At 50.5% G+C, this 26,152-nt stretch overlaps 1 protein-coding gene and 1 long non-coding RNA gene across 6 annotated transcripts in view; one reads left to right on the top strand and one right to left on the bottom strand.

The window, feature by feature from the left end:
- Positions 1-23,845, bottom strand: part of RIPOR3 (RIPOR family member 3) — a 64,998-nt gene extending 41,153 nt beyond the window's left edge. For all 4 annotated transcript variants that reach the window (XM_019640967.1, XM_019640966.1, XM_019640969.1 and 1 more), the window contains exons 1-2: positions 23,758-23,845; positions 23,067-23,453 (exon numbers count right to left, since the gene is read on the bottom strand). In XM_019640967.1, coding sequence (XP_019496512.1) covers positions 23,067-23,069 — 3 coding nt within the window. In that variant the 5' untranslated portion in view covers positions 23,070-23,453; positions 23,758-23,845. The remainder of the gene's footprint in view (positions 1-23,066; positions 23,454-23,757) is intronic.
- LOC109381873 (uncharacterized) lies at positions 5,821-8,173 on the top strand. Of its 2 annotated transcripts, none has more exons than XR_002123835.1 (2): positions 5,821-6,048; positions 6,370-8,173. It is a non-coding gene; the product is annotated as an uncharacterized LOC109381873 (long non-coding RNA). The 2 variants fall into 2 exon arrangements; XR_002123834.1 differs by having other exon boundaries at positions 5,957-6,048; positions 6,243-8,173.
- Positions 23,846-26,152: the final 2,307 nt, after the last annotated feature.

The raw sequence follows: 26,152 nt of genomic DNA on the forward strand, positions 1-26,152 counted from the left end.
ATTTTAAAAGGACACTTTAATTATGACTCTAAACGAAGGGCCAGCGTCATTTGCCATCAAGAATAACATAAACAGGAACTGCAAAATAGTCATACTGGACACGAAGCCGAGTTCAAGTGCATGGTTGCTTGCAAAGCCTTTGCATTTTCGGGGTGGGGAGGGTGAGGGGGTCTTAGCGAGGCATTAAAGACATATTAACAACAAACAAACTTTCTCATTAGCATAATCACCCCCGGAAGATCATTGAAAAGGGACCTACGTGAGTGATCTGTGAGTCACTTATTTAATGCCTGCACCTCCTAAACCATCTTCCCTTATCTCCTGCAGGTTGTGACCTAATTATCACCTCCTTCTGAGGTCTTTCCTGGCCCCTCATCAAAGTGGGACCACCCCTGCCCCTCCCCCATTTCTCAACCCACCCCCACCACCCCATCCCCGCTTTATTTTCCTCTTTAGCATTGAATACCATCTGATACCCTATAGCTACATTGGCCTTGTCTATTGTCTGTCATGCCACCCCAGCAAGGGTACAACCTCTGGTTGCTGCCCAAGGCCCCGCACTCCCTAAGTGCCTGGTGCCTAGGAGGCATTCAGTAAAAACTCCTGAATGAATGAATGAATGAATGAATGAATGAATGAATGAATGAATCTTGTATGTCCAGGAGCTTTGGACTTTCTCACTCTAGCTTTGAACCAAATCTTACAAAGGATGTGGCCCAATAAACAGTTGTTGAGTGAGTAAGTGAATGAATGAATTCATCAGTCCATGAGTTTTTTCCTGGATAGTGAAGCTTCAATTTTTGCCATAACCCAGACCTCGTGAGTATATGTTTTCGAAGTCCCCGGCTCTAAATTCCTCCTGCAGATTGTCTCCAGGACTAAAAGAACGGAGCCTTTGCCAAGAAAAGAGGTTGAATTCTCCAGTTTAGGTTAAATAGTGATGATTGACCAGGAAAAGAAAGTTGGGGACCCCAAGAAGTTGTGGGGATTTGGAGGAGCGGGGAGAGTATTCCCCAGGGACAAGCTTTTCTTGTCCCTCCTGCCCAGCGCCCCAGCACTCTGCTGAGTGAGAGAAGCCAGCCAGACACACAGGCACACTGCAGTTACTAAGTGACCCTAAGTACATCAAGATGGGCGTCTTGACGCCAGCCACTCACAGTGGGTCTGGAATGAATTGGGGGGTTGTTAAGATCTCTGACTTAAGCCTCTTCTCACAGGAAAAATATTTATTTCACTGAGCTCTGCTTTTTGGAAACCTGCGCCTGTAACAGCCTGCATCGATCTAGCAGAGTTCTGGCTACTGCTGCTTTATGTCTCCTCTCCTGTCTCGGGTATGGGCCGTGTGTGTGTGTGTGTGTGTGTGTGTGTGTGTGTGTGTCCCCAAGATTATTAAGCAATCAGCCAGAAGACACAGCCAGGACACTCTGCTCTACTTTAACCAAAAAAAAAAAAAAAAATGGACACAGACTGAGTTTGTGACATGAGACATAAGACTTGGGTGTTTTATCTGCAAAGATGTCTGCTTGCAAGAGGCAATTATCTTTCCTTCCCCTTTTCATCTAATATGCTCCTTTTTAAAAAATTATTATTTCCTTGGTTTGGAAACAAAAATACAAGTCTGAGGAAGAAAGAAAAGCTCACTCCTACTCTTTCAAGGAGCCACGATTAGCTATTAGTACACAGTTCTTTTCATTCCTTTTCTACTCTTGAAGCCTAAGAGTTTGAATTCCAGCTTTGCCACTTGCTGGCTGCATGATCCTGAGAGTCATGTCACCACTTGGAACCTCTGTTTCCTCATCTGGAAAATGGAGCAATAATAGTACCTACCTCTTTGGGCTTGGGGGAGGGGTGAATGACAGAAAGTACATGCAGAGCTTAGCAGAGTTCTGGCACATAGTAGATACTCAATAAATTGTACCTATTTTTATAGGATAAGTATATACAATCTTTATACCTTTGTTTTCATATAACAGTATAGTATATACATTTTCCCATTTCACTAGTCTCATAAGCATTTTTAATAACTTCAAAGTATTCTATTGCAGGCCCACATCAGCATTTTTTGAACTGTTCCCTGTGGAGGTTGCTTCCACACTATTACAAAGATTGCTGTAACAAGCTTCTCTAGGCTCAGATCTTGGTCTGCATTCTATGTTCTGTCTTTAGGATGAATTCTCAGCAGTGGAATTATTGGGTCAAATGGTATGAACACTTCCAAAAACCTCAATATATCATATTTAGCACAATGAATTGCTTTCCAGAAAGATTACTCACAGATTTGTATGAGAGCCTCCATCTCACCATGTCCCAGCTGCACTGAGGAGTTTTACCTTTTAGTTGTTGTTAATTGGACAGGCAAAAAAAAAAGTCATCTCATTCTTTAATTTGCATTTTAAAAATGTTCATTTACTATTTTTCTAATGCTGATTTTATTAACAACAATATATTGAATGTTTACTATATGCCAAGCATGAGCTTAGCGCTTTCGGTAAAAGATATTAATCACACTCTGGGTAAGAAGTGAAAACAGGGCCTTGAACAGATATTTGCACACCCATGTTCATAGCAGCGTAATTCACAGTGGCCAAAAGGTAGACGCAACCCGTGTCATTGAAAAACAAAATGCAGCAAATGCATACAATGGAATATTATTCAGCCTTAAAAAGGAAAGAAATTCTGACACAGCCTATAAGATGGATGAACCTTGAAGACATTATGCTGAGTGGAATAAACCAGTCACAAAAGGACAAGTATTGTATGATTCCACTTCTATGACGTGCCTACAATAATCAGATTCATAGAGACAGAAATTAGAATGGCGGTTACCAGGGGCTGGGGGAAGGGGGAATGGAGAGTAGTTGTTGTTTCAGGGGGACAGAGTTTCATTTGGGGAGGATGAAAAAATTCTAGAGATGGATGGTGTCGTGATGGTTGCACAAACGTGTAAATGCACTTGATCCCACGAAACTGTACATTTAAAAAATGGTTAAAATGGTACATGTAAGGTTAGGTATGTTTTAACACAATAAAAAATCTTAATCTTCATGACATCCTATGAGATTGATATTATTACCCCCACTTCTTTAAAAGATGATGAAACTACTGCTCAGAGAGGTTAAGCACATTCCCAGCATCACACAGCTTCTAAGCAGTAGAGACAGGCTTAGATGCCAGGTTGTACTCTTGAAGGCTATGTTGTCCTACAAGAATTCTGTGAACGCAGGAGACAGAGGGAAAATGCAACCACGCTCAAGATAGCATGTGGAGTTAGCAAGTACACCCTGCCAGACGGAGCTGTTGGCCCTCAAGGTTCAGAGTTCAGTTCTAAACTTATTCTCTAACTTTCTTGTGGGTTCTAAATATGGCCAAACAAGTTCTTCCAGCCTAATCAATGACGTGGGTGCATTGTTTTGAAGATCAAACCTTTTTCCTGGTATGTAAGTAATAAAATAATGCAGAGTTTGTTTGGAAAAGCCGTTTGGCTGCCTGTTAGCAGCCATCTGAGAGTGATCCTGGGCTCGCTGATGGTAGACACATGTGCTTGTTGACTGATTTTTCGGGGACCCATTTCCTGAACCCGAGTCTGAATTTCCCCTCCAGGATGAACCAAAAAAAAAAACAGAACCTCGGGAAATAACTAGGCAAAAACTTCTAACCTGAACCAGACTTAAATTTTTTCTAAAATGACTAATTAAGAACAAAGTAGGATTCGTTAGATAGTCTCCAGGCCAGGGAGGAAATGCAAGGTCTTTGGGGACTCACAGGCTGAGTTCCCCACTTCTCTGGGATGGTATTGACTTGTCCATGACCCCTTCTCAGGCATGCTGCCTCCATGGAGGTGGAGCAGGCATGTGACCCTCGTGGTCTGGCCACTGATGTCTCAACAAGCCCCTTGGACACTGCACCCAGGAGAGACCATACCACTCACTGGCCAGAAACATACAACTTCCGGGGTTTGGCTCAAAAGGATGAGCCTGGGCATCAGATTCCCTCCCTCAGGAATGCAAACCAAGAGACACAGAAGGACATTCCAGCTGGTGTAGATACTTGAGGTGAAGGGTCATGGATATTTGGAGTTGGAATGGCCATTCTAGGGCTATAGCACACAGACGTATGTGAAGGAGGGGTAGGTGCTCAAGCATTCTGAATCCCAGTGATCGTGTTGAGTGGCTGGATCAAACTTCACCTGAAACGCACCCTACCGCTGGACTTTTCAAATTAGTTTTATTAGATTTTCTGGGTTTTGGTGTGTGTGGTTTCTTTTTGTTTGTTTGTTTTTAAATAACCAAAAGGAACGTCTCTATAACCCGCCAATGCATCCCTTTTTCTTTTTTTTTACCTGAAATTGTTGGAATAGGTTTATGAATCCCCAAAGCCCAGGCAGACCACACCAAAGCAGGCAGGAGCCCTGTGGGAGAGTTTAGGATTCCAAGCAGCATCCTTGCATGTCCCAGTGACACGTTCCCCTTTCCGGGTTGGAGGCCCAGAGGAGGGGAACAGGGTTTAGGACTCTGCCGCAGGAACACGCTGTCCTCACAGCGACTCCTTCTCATCTCAGAACTGCTGTTATCAGGATCTCTCTGGAGGTTGGACAAAGGGTGACGACAGGAACTCCTGAGGCTGGAGGGCAGGTCAGGGGCCTGGGAGAGCAAGGGCAGGCTGTGACTGGGGCAGAAATATGTCTTCCATTTCCCTTGGGTCCCCGCAGCACCACTGTTTGTCCACAGTGAGTTTATCTGACAACGAGGACAAATAGCTTTCACTCGACAGGCAGTGACCCAGTGCTCAGGGCACTACTGGGGGTAAACTGAGTCTCATTGAGGCAAAGCGGCTTAGCTGTGAGAGATGTCCTTGGGATCTGAACCTGCGTCTGATGGGCTCCACGTGTGGCACCTTTTCCAGTGCCCTGTTGTGAAGCCCTGCCGGCTGCAGGCTTTCGCTGTGGTCACATCTGCCCTCGCATTTCTCTTCCAGCTGTTTCTGCAATCAGCAGCCCCTCCAGACGTCCCTCAGAGGCTGCAAGGAGCTGACTCCTGATGAGGAAAAGGATTAGCCGCAAGCCTGACTCTCCCTCCAGGCTCGGCCAGACCCACCGGAGGCGTAGGTGTGTCCAGCCTACCTGGGAGCGCCTGCTTTTGTCATCAGACAGGGCTGCCTGGAGTAGGATCAGATCCCCTGACAAAGCGGAAAGCCAAAAAGAATTAAAAGGACATTTCCAAAAGGAAATAAATCAGCAGTAATGAGTGGTCACATCTGTGAAACTGAGTGCTCCTTGAGTACCAGGCCCTGGGCCTGGGTTTGAGCCCAGGTGGTCGTGATATCTGGGTGCTGCCATAATAACTGTAATGCTGCCCCTGGGGAAACCCTTGTAGGCGTCGAGGCTCAGCTCCGGCGTCTCTCCAGCCGGGGTCTGCCCAGGACCCTCCTCTGTGCCCCAGCACTGACTTTCCACCATTCAGTTCCTGCTGTGTCTCAGGGCCCCCACGGGAGTCAGCTGAACCGGGACAGAGATACGGGCTCCAGACCTGGTCCCATGCTCATTGGCTGTGTGCCTTGGGGTAAGTCAGTGCTCCTTTCTGAGCCTCAGTTTTCCCACCTGGAAAGTGGGGCTTGGGAGTCGTGCTAGGCCAGAAGTTTTCAAACTGCCGGCTGCACCTGTTTGAGGGCCGTGAGCTCAACTGAGGGAGTCAGGACAGGCATTTATTTATGTTATCCCGCCTCCGTGGTGACGTGTTCCCCAGTGCACACGCTGTCCTTTCTGGGAACGACCACGTGCTTCTCTGATCCCGCCCGGTACCCTGCTCAGAGCTGCTGCTGGGCACATGCTTCTTAAGTGACTCACGCGGTCTGTTCTGTTCTCCTTCACGATGCCTGCCAGCCCATGCGTGCGGCTCGGTCAGAGCGAGGGTTAGACAGGCCTGACGTGGAGCTGGGCCCTGGCCTCACTCGAGTGTGGCCACGGGCAGTGCTGCTCTACCTCTCCAAGCCTCTGTTCATAGGGAATAAGTCCACCTACGTTATAGGATTACCTTGTGAATTTGAATTAAGGTAAGGCATGCAAAGCCCATAGCTTTGTGAGAGGCTCAGGGCTTTGAAACAACAGGCTCCTTGAGGGGGGAGGACACCCCTACAGCCAAATAAGCAGCTGGTACTTTGGCACCTATTTTCTGCCTGGTTGGCTGCGGCTGAGCTGGGAGAACACTCGCCAGGGACTTACTCTCTCTACTTTCTGGCTTCCTTAGACTGCTTGCCAGACATCTGTTCTCCCCTCCAAGACATCCGGACCCCAGGAGGGAATAACTTCAGCATCACCCCCTTTTGAGAATGTGCGTTTGGTAGAGTGTGCTACCGGGTTTTATTGTATTAAAGGCGAGGTGACAAACGCCCACCAAGATCTCTGTGGATGGACAGATGGTTTGACTGGCGGGTTCCCTGTGCGTCGTCCTGCCTGTGTGCCCACCAGGCCGCGCTCAGCTCCGGGCAACACTCCGAGCAAGAGTCAGGTCAGTGGCCGCACTTTCTGGTTTCCTCTGACCTCAAGTCTATTTCTTTTCCATGTGCAGCAGCTGTCTGCAGTGGAAAACTCCACTGAGGGACAGGCCTCCTCTTAATGCTCGAATCAGGCAGAATCCCGCAGGGAGGGTCGGTCGCCGAGTTCCTGCGTTACACCGGGCAAATCGTGCCGAATCTCAGAGCTTCAGTGTCCGTGTTTCCATCGGCTTGGAACAGAAATTGTAGATGGATTTTGGCTCACGTTCTAACACCAACTGGTGGATACGGACGGGTTGCTTACGGGGTAGTGTTGAGATGGATGCTGAGGCTGTGGTTTGCTCACTAGGAAAGGGTGCTGGGATTGACTGGCAATGTCTGCCATGAACTGAACGATGGGAAAGAATGGAATGTTTGGCATCACATATTTGCCATCCCAACCCAGGTGCTCTATCAGCTTCCTCAAAGCTTGAAATGGCTCAGAGTCTTAAGCTCTCGTTAGATCAAACAAAACTTAAGATCTCTATTTTGATTTGACCTTTCTTCTAATGGTGCCCCAGGTTTCTCATGGTCAGTGATTCCTTACCACTTTTCAGTGCAAAACCATTGAGGCCCATCCAGACCAGCACATCTCTGAGCCACCGTGACTGGCTCCGACAAGGAAATCTCCCCCAGGCCAGGTCCCTGAAAACCAGCCCGAAAATCCCCCACCCCCAGCCACCCCACTCAATCCAGCCATCACTGAAGCTAAACCTAACCCTAGACCTTTAAATTCTGTGAGTCAATACATTGTGTTTTTTTGCATAAGCCTGTATGAATTGCGGTTTCATTACTTGTAACTCAAGGAATCTTAATATGCACAGACTCTTTCTTTTTCCCAGTCGGACCCAGAACGGGCACCAAAGAAGGTTTGGCTAATACGACAGTGAGAACATCTGGCGCTTTGTTTTTGTTTTTCTTCTATCCAGCCAAGACAAGAGGCCTAGAATGCAGAAAAAGGACACCAATTTCTTCAAATATAGAAGCCAGGGAGACTGCTCCCACGGGGTCTCCGTGATGGGACAGCCTCTGCTTTGGATGAATAGAGACCAAGTGGGGTCACATTGTTTGGAATATCCTTCTGTTCCCCCCAAGACAAACTTTTCATGCTTTTACCTTAGCTTCCTAGGGTACTGCATCTAGCTTGGTTAAAGTTTGTTTAAAAACATTGGCATAACGCATACATACCCTTGGGAGGGAACGATTAACCATCAACTAGCAAAGTTAACGTCCCTGCACACCCGTCTCCTCCAGTGAAATGGACCAGAACCTCCACCCCATCCCCAGAGGAAACTTCCCTGCCTTGTCCTAGAACATTTCAAAACTGGGTTTCCGCTTTAAGTTCTTAACATATTCTCACCCAAGCTCAGCTTACTGGCCTGGCTCCTTCACAGTGAGGGGAGGGCAAGGTCCATGATATGGGACTAACCGTGATACTGGGTGCTTCTGGAGACTGACTTCTGAAGTTTTTTAAGGCAAATTCTCCTATGGCCCTCTCCCGCCACCCCCCCCCCCCCCATCCAGAAACCTGAAAGGCACAGCAGCAGTGGGAGGATAGTGAAGGCTGTGGAGTCATATGGACCTGGGGACAAATCCTAGCCTGTCTCATTCTTGCTGTGTCATCATGAACAAGTTGTTTAACCTCTCTGAGCCTCAGTTTTCCTTTCTGTAAAATGGAGATAAATACTGCCCCACTGGGCAGGGCTGTTTCTGAGAATTCCATGTTACAATGCTTTCACAACGCCTGACCTAGTAAATGGTCTTTATAGTAGTAGTATTCACGTCATTCTCATTTCGATTGGCTTAGACCAGGGGCAGGAAGGGAGGAGGATGGAGAGAGAGAAGGGTGTTGGGAATGACCTCAGAATTCCTGTATCGTTCCATGATGGGGGGCTATGACTTGCTCTCCCCAGCCGCCCTCCTTTGCGAGTGCTGAGTCAGCCCCTAGGGAACTACCTGGCAGCTTCTTCCTTTCAACGGTGACAGATCCATCTCTTTCTACCCCAGGCGGGGAAACTGAGGCTGGGCCTCCAGCCAGTCCCAGAGGCTGAGCTGTGATAGAGGCTCTGACCGCCCAGTCTATGGGACTTTGCGACAGTAGCCTTACCAGGCTGTGACAGTTATTATACCCCCGTGCTGCTGTTTGTCTCTCCGGCAGAGTAGTTAGCACGACTGTGACTTAATGAAGTATGTGACCATTTCTGTAACAGGTAATAGTTTGAAAAATATTACTGTATTTTCCTCTTTGCCTTTCTGGGCGACCAGCTCTCCCCTGTTGGTCCTCAGATATCCATCTGCCCGGGAAGGTTTGGATTTGTACAGAGGGACACAGAGCAGAACCATGGCAATATTTAACTCCTTGTAATCAAAATAGATTTTGCCACGAGACAGTAGACTTAAAAGCCACCACTGCGAGAAAAGATGTTTAAAAAGTCCTTTAGCTCCTAAATTAACCTAGCAAAGGCACGGAACTTTCCCGAATCCTCAGGCAAGTAGAGGAGTGCCCCCAGGGGTGCTATCTAGGGCAGAAGGGGCACGTGCAGAGAAGAAGGGAGGACACCCCCTCTCTTGCTTTAGCCCAGGGAGGACAACAGCATGCAGGAGGGTAGTGGCGAACTCAGGGCTACCTGGGTTCAAATCCCAGCTCTGCCACTTACTAGCTATGTCACCATGAGCAAGTTATTTCACTTCTCTGGGCCTCGCTCTCCTCATCTGTAAAGTGGGACTAAGAAAACTCCCTCACAGAGTTGCTGTGAGTATTAAATAAATGGACTTTGGTGTATCATCGGCACTCTACGTGTTGATTGCTCCTCTTTATTGGTATTTTTTTATACAAGTAGAGTCAGCTCCACAGGCAGGGGTTTGCACTGACCCACCGGTTTAGGGTGGTGACCCTGGGGATACGTACAGCAGGTTGGAAGGAAGGAAGCTCTGATGTCCTGCTGTCCTGGCTTCCTGGGGTCCCTCCCCACGGCCAGGATGGGGCTCCATAATTCCTACTCAGGTGGGAACACACTATTAGAGCAAGAGGCAGAGTGACTGCAGCAGGGGCTGGCGGTGACGGCCTGGGGCGGGGCGGGGCGGGCGGGGACGAGGCAGGTGCCATGGACACGAGGCGGACCTGAGCCAAGGTAGAGACAAGTGAGCCAGGCAGGGCTCCAGGACCCGAGTTCTGCCAGCCACCAGCTGCAGCTACAAATGTCAGAAAGGCAAGCACCGACTTTAGGCAACAGACATGGCTGCAGACCCCACCGCGTTCCACCTCCCCCACCACCCGGGAGTCTGGTCATCAGTGTACCTCCCAGACACAGACCCGAATGATGCCATCCTAGAGAGGGGCCGGGGAGGGAGCAGAAGGAAATCTGAGCTGAGCATTACCTGAAGGCCTGAAGTACTGGGGTCAGATTAAATTGACCAGATTACACTAAATCTGGTGTTTTTCCTCATTGCCCTCGGACTGGGGTTTGTGAGAAAGCTCAGATCAGTTACAGGAAATAAAGAAAAGACATTTTTCTCTGCATGCGCATGTGAGACTGTGAGTAACTGGGCAGCCCCATGTCAGTCACCGGGAGGGATACTCCTGTGGGCGGGGACACACCTGTGTGCTCAGCACTGTCTGAACCATAGCTGGTGCTCAGTGAACATCATGGAAGAAGTGGATACGAGCTCCATAGTGACTCTGGGCGGCAGCAAACTGGGGCCACACTCTGGGACTGGGAAGTAAGAATTCTTTTCTTAGCTTCCACAGAGGCGCAGGCTTTGGACTCAGACCCAGTTGGGCTCAAACCCTGGCTTGACCTTTATGTGGGCAGCTTCTGAGGTGGCCCCAGGGATCCCACCTCCTGGCAGTCACACTCTTCTTACGTGTGAGTGGACCCAGTGACTTGCTTCTAATGAATAGAATATGGCAAAAGTGCTGGGATGCCATCTCCAAGATTAGGTTTTAAAAGACAGTGACTCAGCTCTCTCCCTACACACACACACACACACACACACACACACACACGTNAACCCTGGCTTGACCTTTATGTGGGCAGCTTCTGAGGTGGCCCCAGGGATCCCACCTCCTGGCAGTCACACTCTTCTTACGTGTGAGTGGACCCAATTCCATCATAGGGACTAAGATTTTCTTCTAATGAATAAAATGTTCTCTATCCAAGATTAAAAAAAAAATAAAAACACCAAAGCTCTCTACACACACACACACACACACACACACACACACACACACACACGTCCACGCAGCACTGTCTGAACCGTAGTTGGTGCTCAGTGAACATCCATGGGAGAAGTGAATATGCAGTCCTACTTCTTGGGCTGCTCACGTTGACAAAGCAAGCTGCTGTGCTGGAGAGGCCGACATGGCTAGGAACTGAGGCCTCCAGCCAATAGCCAGAGAGGAACTGAGGCCTCCAGCCAAGAGCCAGAGAGGAACTGAGGCCTCCAGCCAAGAGCCAGAGAGGAACTGAGGCCTCCAGCCAATAGTCAGAGAGGAACTGAGGCCCTCAGTCCAAGGGTCCACAAGGAGCTAAATCGTGCCCATACCACGAGTGAACCTGAAAGTGGATCCTGCCCCAGTTGAACCTTGAGATGGCTGGAGCCCCACCGACACCTTGGCTGCATGCAGCCTGTGAGTCTGTGACGCAGAGGACCCAGCCAAGCCACGCCTGGACCCCCAACCTGCAGAAACTTGAGATCATAAACATGTGTTGTTTTAAGCTGCTACATTTTGGGGTCATGTGTAATGTAGCTGCAGATGACTGCTACAGCCCCTCAGTAGCTCTGCGCCCCTGAACCAGTTACTGAACCTATATATGTGTACCCTCATCTAAAGAGGGACATAAGAATCGCACCTCCTCACCTTATAGGTTCATTGCAAGGACCAATAAAATGAATGAATAAATGAACGGGTAGATGAGTGAATGAGACCACTGGTTGGAGCAGTGAGAAGATCACAGAATCAGGAAGGAAAAGCCAAAGGCCAGGTCGGGATGAAGCTGTGAAGAGCTGTCACTGAGCGGCTGCCACAAGGCCATTGTACCCCTGGGAAGGTCCCTCACCAAGGGGAAGCCCTACCTACATCCTCCCTTCACCAGCCAGTTCTCCCTGGGGCTCCCGAGGACCAGTGCTTGGAGCTGCCAAGACACTCAGCATCCTTTGCCACCCCCACCCTGGGTTCTGCTGTCCCTTCTTCATGGATTCTGTTCCCTCTGGGGCTGCTGTTGCCCAAAAGCTGGCCGGGCTTGGCGCCATGGAGACAAACAAGCTGATAGCCACAACATCTGATAGCCCCAGAAACTGACCCCCGTGGGAGAGCCGCAGCCAGCTGGCATGAGTACCACGGCCTGGCCACAGCTCCTGGGCAGTCAGTCCTGGGGGTGACAGGGACAAAGGGGAGGGGTCAGGCTTCAGCCTTCACATGGTAACAGATGCCTGACTCTGAGTTGGGAGAACAGGCTTTAGACCTGGACACACATCACAGGACCTCGAGCCTTAACGAAGGCTGCGTGACACTCAGACCTGAGCTGGACCCGCCATGCTGCCCACCTGCCCATAGGGGAGCACTTCTGTCTCAGCCAGGGCTGGAGCCACCCGAGCAGAAGGGCCATGTGGCCAATATCTGTCCTTCCCTCACTCCTAAACTGGGGATGTGAATCAGACCCTTGATGTTCTCAGGCATGGAGACTAGTCGGCAGCCCACAGGCAGCTCACCTGTAACAGGCAGAGGTTTGGGAGGTAACCCTAGTCCCCCTCCTTGGTCCTCCCCACTCCAGCTTCTCAGATGCTGGGCACGTGGGCTGCCCCAGCTGGTGACAACCAACATCAGTACTGGTTTCCCCATTGCCCTGAGGGGCAGGTGCTAGGAGCAGGCTCCTGCATCCGGCGAGTTAGGGGCCTGGCCCTTGACCCACAGTCAGAAGCTGGAGTGCTGCTTCTCTCTTATCCTAGCTTTGGCTCGTCTCTGTACTCCACCAGTCACGCTCCCCTATCTTCACCATGACAACAACAGTCAGCATTAAGGAGAACTCGCTCTGTGCCATTAGCTGGGGGGATCCCCACAACCCCCCACCCCACAGGCAGGTTATGTCAAAGTTCCTATTTTGCACAAGGACTGGCTGAGGCCCCACTGGTCAGTGGAGGAGGCAGGATTTGAAGCCAGGCAGCCTGGCTTTGGGGCAGCAGTCTCTGGGATGTGGCTGGCTCCTACACACTGGCCAGCCACTCCCAGCAAAGCTCTGCAGGCTGGCTTTGTCCTTCGGGAACCCCCGGTCCCCCCAGAGGCCACCAACCCACTCGCTGGCCAGGAGAAGGCTCCCCGGCTCTCCCTGCTGACAGAGCTATATTTCTTGGCCCCGAAGCCACAGTTGTTGGAAATTACAATCCTTCCTTCCTGACTCCGAGCTTATGACTCCAAGAGGCTCCTAACGCACACGTCTCCCATTAGCCAAAGCAAGTTCTTTCCACGGCCGCAGCCCAGGCGTGTTAAAATGTAAACTGCCGTACATCATGTGGCAGCATGTTCATTTGTCTCTGTCAGGCCCCATTCCGGCCCCACCAGGGCCCCTCTCCCCTCACTGTCATCCTGTGAGGGCCTTGGCCAGGCCTGGCCCAAGACGTCGGGGTTTGCGGACCCGACAGAGTGAATCACTTTGCGAGCATTTAATAGCGTTGTCTCGGTGTCGAATAAATCACACCTTAATGGACCATTTTTCAATTTGTAGACCCAAGTCAAGACTCCTAAAATGTTACCAGATGTCAGGGATGAAATGTGTGCCTCTGGCACGCTCGTACACACGCCGGGGTCACGCCGGCTTCCTACCCACAGGAGAGCTGGGCACCAGTGATCCGAGGCAGAGCACAGCTTCACAGGTGCCGCTCTAAGGACAAGATGCCCTACCTCCCCCTTTTTATGGCCTCTTTGGGGGAGAGGTGTCTGGACACAGGTGTGGGCCAGTGGAGAGTAGGTCTCAGGTGGCTGGGATGCTGGGACAGAAAGTATGGTGACTCCAAGCTCCTGGGATGAGACTAGATGTCTTGAAACCTTGCCAGCTTTGCAGTCAGAAAGAAAAGGGTCTGAACTCCAGATTTTCTATGTACCAGCTGTGTGACCTTGGGCAAGGCAGTTCACCTCTCTGGGCCTCAAACAGAGGTATCCCACAGAACCCACCCCTCAACGTTGTGACAGGAGAAGGAAAGACAGGAGCTTAGAAAAGTGCCCGCACATAGCATGTGCTGCGTAAGCCCTATGTAAGAGGAGCGTTAATAACAGCTAATATTTATGAGGTGGTGTCGTGAATCAAATAGTGTGTCGTCCCCCCACCCCCGCCCCGCCCTGCAAAATGCATGTTTCCCCAGAGACTTAGAATGCAACCTTCTTTGGAAATAGAGTCTGTGCAGATGTAATTAGTTGAAGATGAGGTCATATGGGATTAGAGTGGCCCTAAATCCAATGAGTGGTGTCCTCATAAGAGGAGAAGGGGACACACACAGAAGGCCAGGTGAAGGCAGCAAATATCTGCTCACGCATTTGCTCACTCATTCAGGGTAAATCCTGCAGCACCCTGGCCAGGGACCTGGGCCAGCATCAGTGGTGCAGGGAGCCCTCTGGCCCATTGGATGCCCTCAGACAATTCCTAAGGTCATCCTTAGAGTTACCCTATCTGGGTGTTCTGCAATTGCTACCGCTAAGCAGTAGGATGGAGGGAAAGTAACAAAATCCAGGCAAAACCACCCTTACGATGCAACCCAACAGCAAAGCTCCCCGACCCGGGTCAGGAGTGTTTTTCCACCAGGAAACCAGAACAGTTCATCTGAGTTTCTTCACCCTTTGTCCCAAGATGCAAAAATGTCAGAAATGTGCAAGGGCTCTGGCCGCAGAGGGACACTGGCTCTCGCCCCCACGGTCCATTTCCTGCACAGGGCTGAGGGTCAGTCAGACCACTGCTGTGAGAGTCGGGGACAAGGGGGTCGGCTCCCGCTGGGCCTCGTGCTTGCCGCAGGGTGCAGGGTGAGGCTCCCCTCTCTGGACCCCCATTTTCTTATCTGTAAACTGGGGGTGATAAAGCCTGGCCCATCATCTCACAGAGTGGAACAGATGATATCCGCAGGTCATATCCGGCTGTTTTCCTCTGTTCTCCCTAAGGGGTCAGCAACATGAGAATTGGGCCGCTCTGTCAGTGCCTCCCCAGGTCCCGCTTTCTCACATGTGGACTTGGCCCTGTTGGTCAAATCCGCTGGCATTCACGAATACCGACCGACCGTATGCACGACCCCATGCCGGTCTCTGGGAGGATGTTTACAACTGTTTCCACTGATGATTAGCAATATCAACCCTAGTCCCCACTTACAGAGCATTCGCTAGATCCAAAGCATTAGGTGCTTTGCCTCATTGAATTCTCACAACAAATCTGCAAGATATGTATCATTAGAACCCCCATTTTCGAGACAAAAAACTCAGTTCAGAGGGAGTAATTTGCCCAAGACCACACAGTTAGGTTGGACTCCTTTCAAACGCCGCTTCCAAAGCAGATGCTGCTGCCTGCAAGTATCCAGGGCCCAGTGGGCGGCCCAGGTGAGACCCATAGATGAAACATTCCGAATAGGAGCTTATATTTCTCGTGCGCAACACGGGGGTCAACCGATTCATACACGTCACATTGCTGAAACCCCCAAAAAAAACCTTCCTGAGAAGCTATTACCATTATTATTATCCTGTTCAGACAGATGGGGACACGGAGGCCCAGGGGGTGACATGGGTGGTGGCACTAAGAAGTCAGGACCAAAATCTGGCCCTCCTGACTCCACATCTAAGCTTTTGTCACCCCGCCCCCCATTCCAAAATGGAGCTGGATACCATGGATGCTAAATCTATGCAGAGACGCAAGGGTGTTGGAACAAAGACCCTGGGGGGCTTTTTAGAGGAAGAGGATCACAAAGGATAGGCGAAACCTGTGTGACACAGGTTTCCTCTCTCCAGACCACTTCAGGGCATTCCCAAGGATCCTGGGGGCTGGAGGGCTTCCCCCACGCACCCTGGGGCCTCAGTCCCCCAGGGACTCGGGAGGAATTCGCCTGCCTCCCTCCCCGCCCCGCCACACAGGCCTGTCTGCATGCCAGGCTAGGGCTGGCCCTTTGCCCACACACCTCTCTTCATTCTGCAGGCCCCAGGAAGGACGGTCCAGAGCCAAGGGTATCATGGGGCTCGCATACCTTAGGGGAGGGCTGGGTACACGAAGCCACAGGTTATTCAATGCAGCATTATTTGCAATCACAAAAGGCTGGAACTGATCTCACGTCCATCAACAGGAGGCTGGGTGAAGATTCCTTGGCACAGCCACACACGACTCCCGTGTCAGCGGAGGGAGCAGGAGGGTACCGAGCAAATACTAAAGGCCGATGTTTGTGAAGGACTTTACACATGGTCGGGGCCTCTTCCAAGTGTATTAACCCATCAGATCCTTACATCAGTATCAGGAGGAGGTACCATGATCATCACTTAAAAATGAGGAAATTGAGGCACCAAGAGGGCAAGTCCCCGGCCCCAGGCTCATGGCTATACCCAGTGAAGGTGGGATTTGGTGCAGGCAGTGAGCATCAGAGCCACACTTCGGAACCACTATGCCACACAGCCTCCTAGCCTCTCCATCTTGCCAAGGCCCCCTCCACCAGGAGCACCCCAGAACCTGGGGAAGAAGAGAAACACGTAGACCACCCTCAGCACGTCCCACTGTGCTGGCCTGGGGGAGCAGGTGTCATTAGAAGAGGCTTGACTGAAACAGATTGTGATAACAGACGCGGTGGTAGCCAGCGCCTCTCTCCAGTCAATTACGACCTGCGGAGCCCACTGATTATTTTTATAGCCTTTCCTGGAGTCATGACAAGGAAAACGAAATGATCCACAGGACCCCTTTCATCATGAACAGCCGGGTTTCACTGTTGGGGGTGGAGGAAGGAAAGAAAAATGACTTTTTCCTCCACTTTGAGCTAATCAACAGGACTGAAGTCCGGGCAGCCAGTATGTTGGTGTTGAGAAAAGCTGTTCTCAAGCAGAACTAATTGGCAACCGGAATGGAATCCCTACCCCCCAACCCCACCCCCGGCCCCCGAAAAAGCCTCAACAAGCTTTATCCCTGGGAATTGCCCTTTGGAATAGGTATTCCAGACATGTTGTGTGCAACGGCCCGCGCGGCCATCAGCCTCATACAGACGAGGCCAAAGGTGGCCTGGGCTGGTGACCACTCGATGAGATGGTCACAAAGCTCAACGGCCCAAACCAGCCCAGCCTGGAGTGGACATGGCTCTCCTGTTGCCCAGAACCACTTCCCTCCTCCCAGGGACAGCCGTTGGCTTTGGGGTCCCCCATGCCCTGATTCACAGACACTGCTCTGATGGCATTCGTCCCCCTAAGCAGGGAATCACCCCAGCAGGCTTATGCCAATGAGCATATTCCAGGGCTTTCAGGAATGGGCGTACAGCCCCACCAGAAACAAGCAAACGCAAGTACAAACATTTAATGAGGCTTCTAGAAAAGAGCTCTTGCCATTTTAGAGATGCAGAGAGGTGATAAGTACAGAATTCAAGACAGTAGCTAATGCAGCAGGGAGTAGCATGTAAGTAGATATAAATAATTGTCAGAATTTTAGCTCTCGGGTGGGAGGTGGGTATACAGGTGTCTTTTATTTTATAAATAGATAGAGTGAGACTTGGATGGAAGGGTAAAGTGAGCCATTCAGGTGCCTCCTTCAATAGGTGAGATGATGATTAATTCAGTTCTACCTGAGGCCCAGTTTTGAAGTCTTGAGGAAAGCTCTCTGGACCTGGATTTGGGGCCAGGGATCTATGTGGACCCCTCTCCCTGGGGTTCCCAGGCCCTTCCCTTTGCAGTTAACCAGGGACATGACTATTTGGTCCCTGGTGGGTGGGGGCATCTGGTGGTGCATTTGAAAGGACCACTTATGCCCTCACCTGCCAGGTCCTCCCTCTCCTCGCTTCTTCTCTCCTGTGGGATGAGTTTGGAAGGTGATGTTGGGTATGGTCCTCAGAGAAGGACTGGAGTGGGGGTGGGGGATTCAATTCAAGAGACAATATGGTAACAGCCACATGACCACAATAGAATCTATATCCCATAATCCGCCTGACTCCCAGGCTAATCTGGACTCAGGTCAGGAAGAGGGCGTTGTCTCCAGGGACCGCCAAGCTCACCTGAGACAGACAAGGGGGTGAGTGCAGGGGCCACATGAAGGGGCCCCAGGTTGGCCCGGTTGGCCTGACAGGCACATTTGATGATGCACCGGTCATGGACTCTCATTGTTATGCAAATGGGTGGCCCCTTGGTGAGTCAGCACAGGGTATTAATATGTGGTATTCGTAAATCAAATGTAGCCACTGTCTAGAGGTTCCTGGGGACTCTAATTCAGGATTCTCCCCCAAAAGTCTGGCTGTCATATTACCCTTGGCACCACAGCAAAGCAAACATTTCCACAAGTATGAATCGAGTACCTACTATGTTCCAACAAGCATTTATTGAGTACCTACCATGGGATACAGCATTGAACAAAACAGGCAAAACCAAAACAAAACAAAAACCCGCCCTCAAGAAACTCACATTTTAGTAGAAGACATTTAAGCAAAGAAAAATAATAGTATGTTGGATGATGATAAGTGGTGAAGAGTGGGCCACGTGGAGATCTGGAGAATGAGTGTCTCAGGCAGAGGGGTATAGCAAGTGCAAAGGTCCTGAGGCAGGACTGTGCCGGGCACAATTGAGAACAGCAAGCATGGCAAGGGGGAGAACGAGGGAGGTGAGGTCCAGCTCCTGCAGGGCCTTGTGGACATGGTGAGGACTTTGTCTCTTACTCTGGGTGAGGTGGGAGCCAAGACTCGGGGGGAGGGGTGTGTCCTGCGCAGAGGAGAGACAGGACCTGATTTCATTTTAACAGGACCCTGCCGGCTGCGAGTGGAGTGTAGACAGTCAGAGAGGCAAGAGGAGAAGCAGAGACATCAATGAGGAGGCAACTACAATAGTCCAGAGAGAGATGATGGCCACTTGGACCAGGGTGGAGCAGTGGTCCACTTGCAGATACAGGTTGAGGGTAGAGACAATACAATTTCTTTTTTCCTGAAAAGTGGAAGCAGCTGGTCTCTCCTCGTGTGTTTTGGGTTCAAGAAAATGAGACCTGGTTAGAAAGTAGAGACTTGGTTACAACCTGCTGGGCCTGTGTCAGGCAGGCATTGAAAGGGACGGTTTAGGTCTTTGTGCGCTAACAGGGTAAACACCCAGAGTATGTTGGCAAGGGAAAAAAGGAAGATGTAGAATAAAATGGAAAATGATCTCATTTTTGAAAAATTAAAATTACGAACATGAGCAGATATGAATGGTCTGGAAGAACAGGCATATCTGACTCAACAGTGGGATTGCCTCTTCGACCGCACAAAATACAATAATAATAAGCCCTGTTTTCAGCTCTTTTTAAAATTGCTGTGGGCATGGCTTGCTTCTGCCATCACAGTGTGCTGCTCTTAGCCAGTGTCCATCCCTACCTGGGCCTCCTCCTTGGCCTGGACTGTAAGGGAGGCGGAACTTGGGAAGGAGAAATATTTTCCTCTCGTGCTCGCTGGCTTGGGAGAACTGGAAAGGACCCACCTGGCTCCTAAGGTTTCTAAAAATAGAAAGTTGTCTTAACTTGCCTATAGTTTTGGCTTAGCTGTTCCTTCTACTCGGTCCAAGATGCCGTTTGTATTAGGGAATCACACACTGCGCATGAAACATACAGGATGGCAGGAGTGAGACCTGCAGCCGAATGGAACGGAGCAGGGAGCTGCCAGTGATGGGAAGCCAGGAGTGCTGCCAGTTTACACACCTTCTATCCCACCCGACCTGTGCATTCATTCCAGCGCTTAGGGCAGGAGAGAGGAGTCCTGCTGTGGGTTTGTTTTAGCCGAGAGGAGGAACTGAAGGGAACTGTGTCCACGGCCCAGTGCCTGGAGTTTGAAACCCTCCGGCTGAGGGATCAGTGTGGTCTGTGGCAGGCCTTCTGAGACCCTGGGCACAAGCATATATGTTGTGGGGCCAGTGGTGCGCTGGTAAAGGTTTAACAACCAGCTCTCCAGGAGAAAGAGTGTGTGTGTGTGTGTGTGTGTGTGTGTGTGTGTGTGTGTGTGTGTGTACATGTGCGCATGTATATAAATCTATGGAAATACACGCACACTTACATATGCATACATATATACTTAGGATTACTATAGCTTGTATTGATATGAAGCTGGGGTAGCTCAGAATTTACAAATAAAAAGGTACAATGCTCCGTTTTGCAAACTTCATATCATCACTTGATTCACACAGAATGTTTTCATTGACTTTCACCCCTGATACTTGTTTCTGTGGTCGACCTTTGGTTATGACTGATGAGCACCTGGATTCTTTGGGAATGCCAGCTGATATTTCCCGACATTAAAGAGTAAGACGAGTGGCGCGATGGTTAAGAACTGGCTTGGGACGCCAGAGGGCCCCGGTTCGGATTCCATATATGAGGGCCAGTGACACTGCCCTCTGCAGCTAAGATGCTGAACAACAGCTCAACCTGGAGCTGGGCTGCCCTGAGTCACCGGCGACGGCATAGGCTGCAGCCCCTGTGGCAGTGGGTTGCCATGGGCTACCATATGTAGCCAGCAGCCAGCGTGAGCGGCCAGCAGCCGCAGTGAGCGGCCGTCCAGAAGCCGGCGACTGATCTGCCTCGCCCGGGAAGAGCGCAATGATGGTGCCAACTTGGGCCAGTGAAGCAACGTCCTCCACAACTAGACTGAAGAACAAAACGACAGCAACTTGTCTGTTCCCATTCCCCCAATTCCCCAATTAAAAAAAAAAATTAAAAAAAAAATTGACAAGCTTTAAAAAAAAAAAAAGAGTAAGACAAAAGTGATCCACCAAAGAGCGTGTCGGAACTTCACTCATTTGTCAACAAAATGAGCAACTTCCTTGACTTTTGGTGCTGTTTGCCGTGTAAGAGCAAGAGAGTGAACACGCTTTTATGTTTAATCTGCACTGTTAACATTTTCCCTCAGTTCCTCAAATCTAGACAATGAACAAAACAGGCAAACCCTGAGTTGCGCTGTTTGCTGACTGCCAGTGTGGCCGACATGAGGCTACCAACGTGATGTCACTAAAGAAAAAGAAGAAGAAAGAAACTGGGGAGAAGCACCCAATAGCACCCAGTTATAGAGAGTCTCTGCTAGACAGCTACCATTGACAGAAATAGCCGCAGGAGCACAGATAATAGGAAAATGTAGTTTAAAAAATGGAAAATGAGACTTTTGAGAGCATATAACCTTTGTTTTTAATGTATCTTAAGTTTATGAAGTTTAAGTTTCGGTAATGGCTCTGTTTAGAAACTAGTTCACCAAATTCCTGAAAATCTGACAACAGGCTTTCACAAGCCAGTACCAGCTGGTTCCCACACTCTACTGTGTAAGGACCACATGGCAAGGGTATCAGGGGTTGGGGAGGAAGCCATTCCCTCCACCTCTGCCCAGAACCCAGAGCAACCCAGGCGGGACCTGACGGCTGGGAGCATTGGGAGTGCTCAGGATGGGCAGTGCCAACAGCGAAGCTTCTCTAAGTGACCACGGGGACAGATTCAGGAGCGGACGAATAGGACAAGAGACCAGTTTATGAGTCTGTGTGAGATTTCCCTTTGCAGCAAGAACTGGGGGACATTGGGGGGGTGCTGAGCTCCTGATGATGAGTAGATGAGGGCTGTGTAACCAGCAGACATCTGGGTCATATCACTCTGCACAAAAACAAAGCTGCAAGACAGAACTGGGCTTTCAGCAACTCACGAGGCTCTGCAGAAGCTCATGGCACCAGAGGACTGTTATCACGGCATCAGTGATGTGGCACGTACATCTTCAAGGCCGTCGTAATTCCAACCTCTTCCGGTACCTTCTCTGATGCCAGATTCACAGGGGTCCATGGGGCAATTTTCCGCCTCCCTAAGCTGTCTCTCACCCTCAGACACCCTCGCCCAGGTTTAGAACTTAAATGCTCTCCAACCAGAGTCATAGAAGTTTAGAGTGGAAAAGAGATTTTAGAGATTTCTTAAAATAAGCCCTTTGTTTTATAGACAGGGAAACGAAGGCCAGGAGAGGGAAGTGATTAGCTCAAAGTTAGAAAGAAAACTCAAGGGTAGAACTGGGTAGGGTGACCAGCTGTCGCCATTTGCCCAGGACTGAGGAGGGTTTCTGGGACAAGTTGGTCACCCTAGACCTGGGACCACCACTCAGGTGTTGGCTCGAGCCCAAAGTAGAGGGCCTGGGCCAGTCCCTGGAAGGACAGGCAGCCTGAGTCAGTACAGAACTGCAGGATGGAATTTTCCAGGGAAGAGAAAAGAGGAGACCACATCTGGGTGCGGGACCTCCGACTCTGCCCAGGTGCCCGGCACCAGAGAGATTTCCCACCTGCCGCAGCCCTGCTGTGCGTTTCTTATCTCTTGGCTGCTGCCAGCCACAGCTGCAGGGATGTATATGCAAATAGCCTGCGATAATATTAATGTGTGATTCCCACGGGGAGGCATGTGGAAAGCACTGTATGTGTTTCACAATTCTATTTCGTCCAGAGGAGCAGTGGGGGCCCAGAATGATTTGAAACAGATTTTTGAAAAGGCAAACTAAAATTGGAACAAAACCTAGTGGAGGCATGTGCCACTCTCTCCACCCCCAGCTCCCTCCACGCCTGCCCAATATTAACCCTCTTCTCCTAGAGCAGGGCAGCAAACGCAGCACATGGTACCCGGCACTCTTCATTCAAGCCAGCAGCCCCTGCCCATCCCAGGACAGCGTGTCCCCTCCCTGGGCTGACATCCCATCCAAATAGCTGAAGGCTGTGCACACTGTTGCTTCTTCCTCTGTCCCACCTCTGCCTCCCTCCTACAGCTTATGCTCCCTCCTCCTTCACCCTTGCTTCCTGGGGTAATTGCAGAATCACAGAGTACAGAATACAGACTACTGGGTGTGGGCAGTTTAGCGGAAGTCAAGTCAGAAAGACCGAGATCTGATTCTCATCTCTGCCACTGACCAGCTGTGTGATCTTGGGCAAGTTGCTTCACTTCTCTGAGCCTCTGTTTGCTCTGTGTATGATGAGAACAAGAAGAAGGAGAAGGAGAAGAAGAAAAGCCCTAGCCGACTGGGCGCTTGTGAGGACTCCCAGGGCTAAAGCTTCATAATACTCAGCAGAGTGCCTGGCACACAGCAGACGCACAAGAACTAGCAGTCATAGTAAGAGCCCCTTGAAGATCACCTCCTTCCACCGCTGCATTTTAGAGATGGACAAAGGGAGGCCCAGAGAAGGGAAAGCAGTAGCCCAAGACCACACAGCAAGAGAACGACCCTCTCTCATCGCGGCCTCAGCAGCGGCAAGCTCCCTTCCTCAGGCTTTGGGAGCCTCAGGCTGGGAAGTGAGTAAGTGCTGCCTGCCTCACACCTCTCCTGCCTCTGCAGCCTGGTCCCCACGCCAGCGCACGCGGGACAGGACGCTTGGCACTCACCATCAGCTGACCTGGACTTTCAGGACCGGGTCACACCATCCTCCTCAAAGCAGTCTGGCTTTCTCCATCGCGGAAGCGTGCATCGATCGATCGGCTCTCATCCGCTGTAGGACTCAAGGCGATGAGCCAGGACTTGGGAAAGCCCTTCCAGTCTGGCCGCTCTGGTTGGCGTTCGAGTCCGAAGAACCCGCTCTCCCACGGCTTCGTTGCGGTGCCGGCTCTGATAGTAGCAGCCGAACTCTTATCTGGCCTGTGTCAGGGTGCAGCCGGTCGTGGAGCCCGGCTTCCAGGAAGCCCGCCTGGGGGGCCCCCCTGCAGGCCCTGCTCCCCCGGATGCTGCCTGCTGCTCTGGATGTGGCCGATTGCCCGTCAGTGTCACTCCGAGCTCTGCCAGGGAGAATTCCATGCTGGCCCCCAGCAGGCGGGGCCCCCACCCCTTCACGTCCCACCCCCCACTCCCATCTTGGCAAGGGGACTGGGAAAGGCAGCTAGTTTCAAGTCCGCACAGCGTTTGTGGTCGTGTCCCGAGCTCTCCACGATTAATCACGGAGCATCTGATTTCTGCTTTGCTTCAGAGGGGGGTGTGGGGACGCCTGGAAGTTTCTGTTTACTCGATTCTGCACCGGGCCGAGTGTAATCACAAACAGACAGGGACGCCGCACCGCCCCCACTCCCGCCTTCCACTTCTTACCTTGCCGCTTTAGCGTCGCCCTTCTCACACTCGCTCCTTTCCTTCCTTTCTTCCCTCTTTCTCATCCGCGCCCCTCCTCTGACCCAGGTCTGACCCTCCACAAAGCCCCTTCCTCTGGTCCTGGGTTCCCCCCACCCCAAAGCCCATCATCCCCTCTGCACCTCCCACTTCTCCTGGATGCGAATTGGCTTGGCCTTTTCGCTTTACATCTTTATAGTTAGAGAGCAGCCTCTTTTACTGCTTTCCCCTCTGGTTTTTTTTTTTTTTTTACAACCTAATTATTTCAGGGTTTGCCCCACAACACGCGCGCGCGCGCATACACACACACACACACACACACACACACACACACACACACACACTCACACTCACACACTCCTGTTACATTTGTGTGTGTAAGACTCCTACAGACTCGGTATCTCTGAGTCAAGGGGTGGGTCCCTGCAGGACCCATGACTCATTTTGTCACCTCAACACAGCTCGCTTTTGGATTCTGCTCAGGGATGCACCCAGGAACAAAGTCCCCATTGACGGCCTGCTTGGAGAGGCCGGCCCCTGCAGTGCCTCCAGGCCTGTAACACCTAGAGATGAATTTCTCTCTCTGCCTCTCCTTGGCTCCCTTCCACCCTGCAGCCACTGCAAACAAGAAACCAAAACCAAACAGCCCCAAAGAACAGAAACTGACACCCCTACCCACCAACACACACACACACACACACACACACACACACACACACATGCACGCACGCTCTGAAGGGTAAGTTGTCAAGAGCTTTGAAAACCGGAACTGAGCTGTCAGCCTAAGCATCACGCATGTGTGTGTGCGGAGGCATGCACTTAGAGGTTTGCTAGAAAAACTTATTTATCATAGGAAACAACTGGAAATAAATATCCATCAAATAATGACTGGTCAAACAGAATGCAACAGAGGTGTAGCAGGCCTTACGAGGTTTAAACAGAGTGAGCTGTGTCTTTCTTAACAGAGGTGGATCTCCAAGACCTGTTATTGAGTGAAAAGGGGGTCATAATGGTACATTCAGCATAATCCTGATTGTGTAATCCTCCCCTTACACACACATAAAACAACATACTATGGAAACACATATAAAGCCAGGAAAATAGTCTGGAAGGATATAAACCAAACTGAGTCATTACCTCTGGGAAAGAGGGAGGCAGAAAGGTTTAAGGGTGGTGCTCTGACCTGCTAAGAGTTTCATTTCAAAAAAGGAAAATGGATTCGTTTATTACTTGTGTCCCAGGTTCCTTGCCTGGGGACATTGCGCCCCACACGTGGAGAAAATTCCATCCACCCATATTTGCCTCCTTGGACTAACTCAAAGAATCCTACAGTAAGTCAGCGGACAAAATAAACAGCACTCCTGAGGAAGGAACCCAAAAATTCTGCAAACACTCCAGTTGGATCACCTCCGGTTAGATGTTTGGACCCCTTGAGCCAACAGTGACTTATCACAGAGTGAAATTCCTTAAAAGCATGGGAGCTGTCCAGTTATTCTGCAGTGGGATTAGGCCTCCTGGCAATGAGGACAGCAGACATATACTTGAAAGGAAAGTACTGGAAAGTGATGACTTGGTTTCAGGAAACCATGTCACTTACTCTAACTTATAAAACATGAAAACCATTTTGAAGCATTTTAAAGGAATGAATGTGAACGAGTTCAGACATTATGCAAAGGACGGATGAGAAAACACAGCTTCAGTTTAGCCATTTCCCTCCCACTCACTGGCTACATGGAGGACCATGTGTCACAGAGACAGTGGGCAAGCAGACCTTGTGTCCGATGCAGGGTGCTTTCTCACATGCTGTGGATGGAATTCTCCTGCATGCTTTCTTCTGTTTCTCGCTTGTCAAACGCTGGCTTCAGGAATTCAGCTGGGGGGGGGGGGGGGGGGGGGGTATGTAGAGAAGACAAATGACATTCTCCACAGCCCTGAGCCAGTGGGGACACCCAGCCCCTCCACCCTCATCCTCCAGGGCAAACGGAAGCTCCAGGTTTGGAACCTGGTAACCTCGAGCTTGGGGTTTCCAGCCATCTGAGGGCATGGCAGAGTTAGACCATGTAGTTTCCCAAATTGGGACTCACCCGGGGGACGCCCAACAGCACTTTAGATGACACACAGACTAGGCACTAAATAAGGCTGACTTTTGTAGTGGGGAAGTCGTTTTACTCCGGTGGCAATTTTCTTCCAATCCCGTTGGCCTGGAAGAAAGGCTCAGCTTTTTGTGCTAATCTTTCACACCTCTCTTAAATTTACTAATCTCCCTTTTTGACAAAGAGAAAGCAAGCCTCAGGCTTGGGTCATTCAGCCTCCAACGCTAGAATTGTGTCTGGTGAGTGATGGTGGTTTCCCATTGACACTTTCCAATTTTTTAAAG

The sequence above is a fragment of the Hipposideros armiger genome, unplaced genomic scaffold (assembly GCF_001890085.2).
Source record: "Hipposideros armiger isolate ML-2016 unplaced genomic scaffold, ASM189008v1 scaffold_54, whole genome shotgun sequence".
NCBI lineage: Eukaryota > Metazoa > Chordata > Mammalia > Chiroptera > Hipposideridae > Hipposideros > Hipposideros armiger.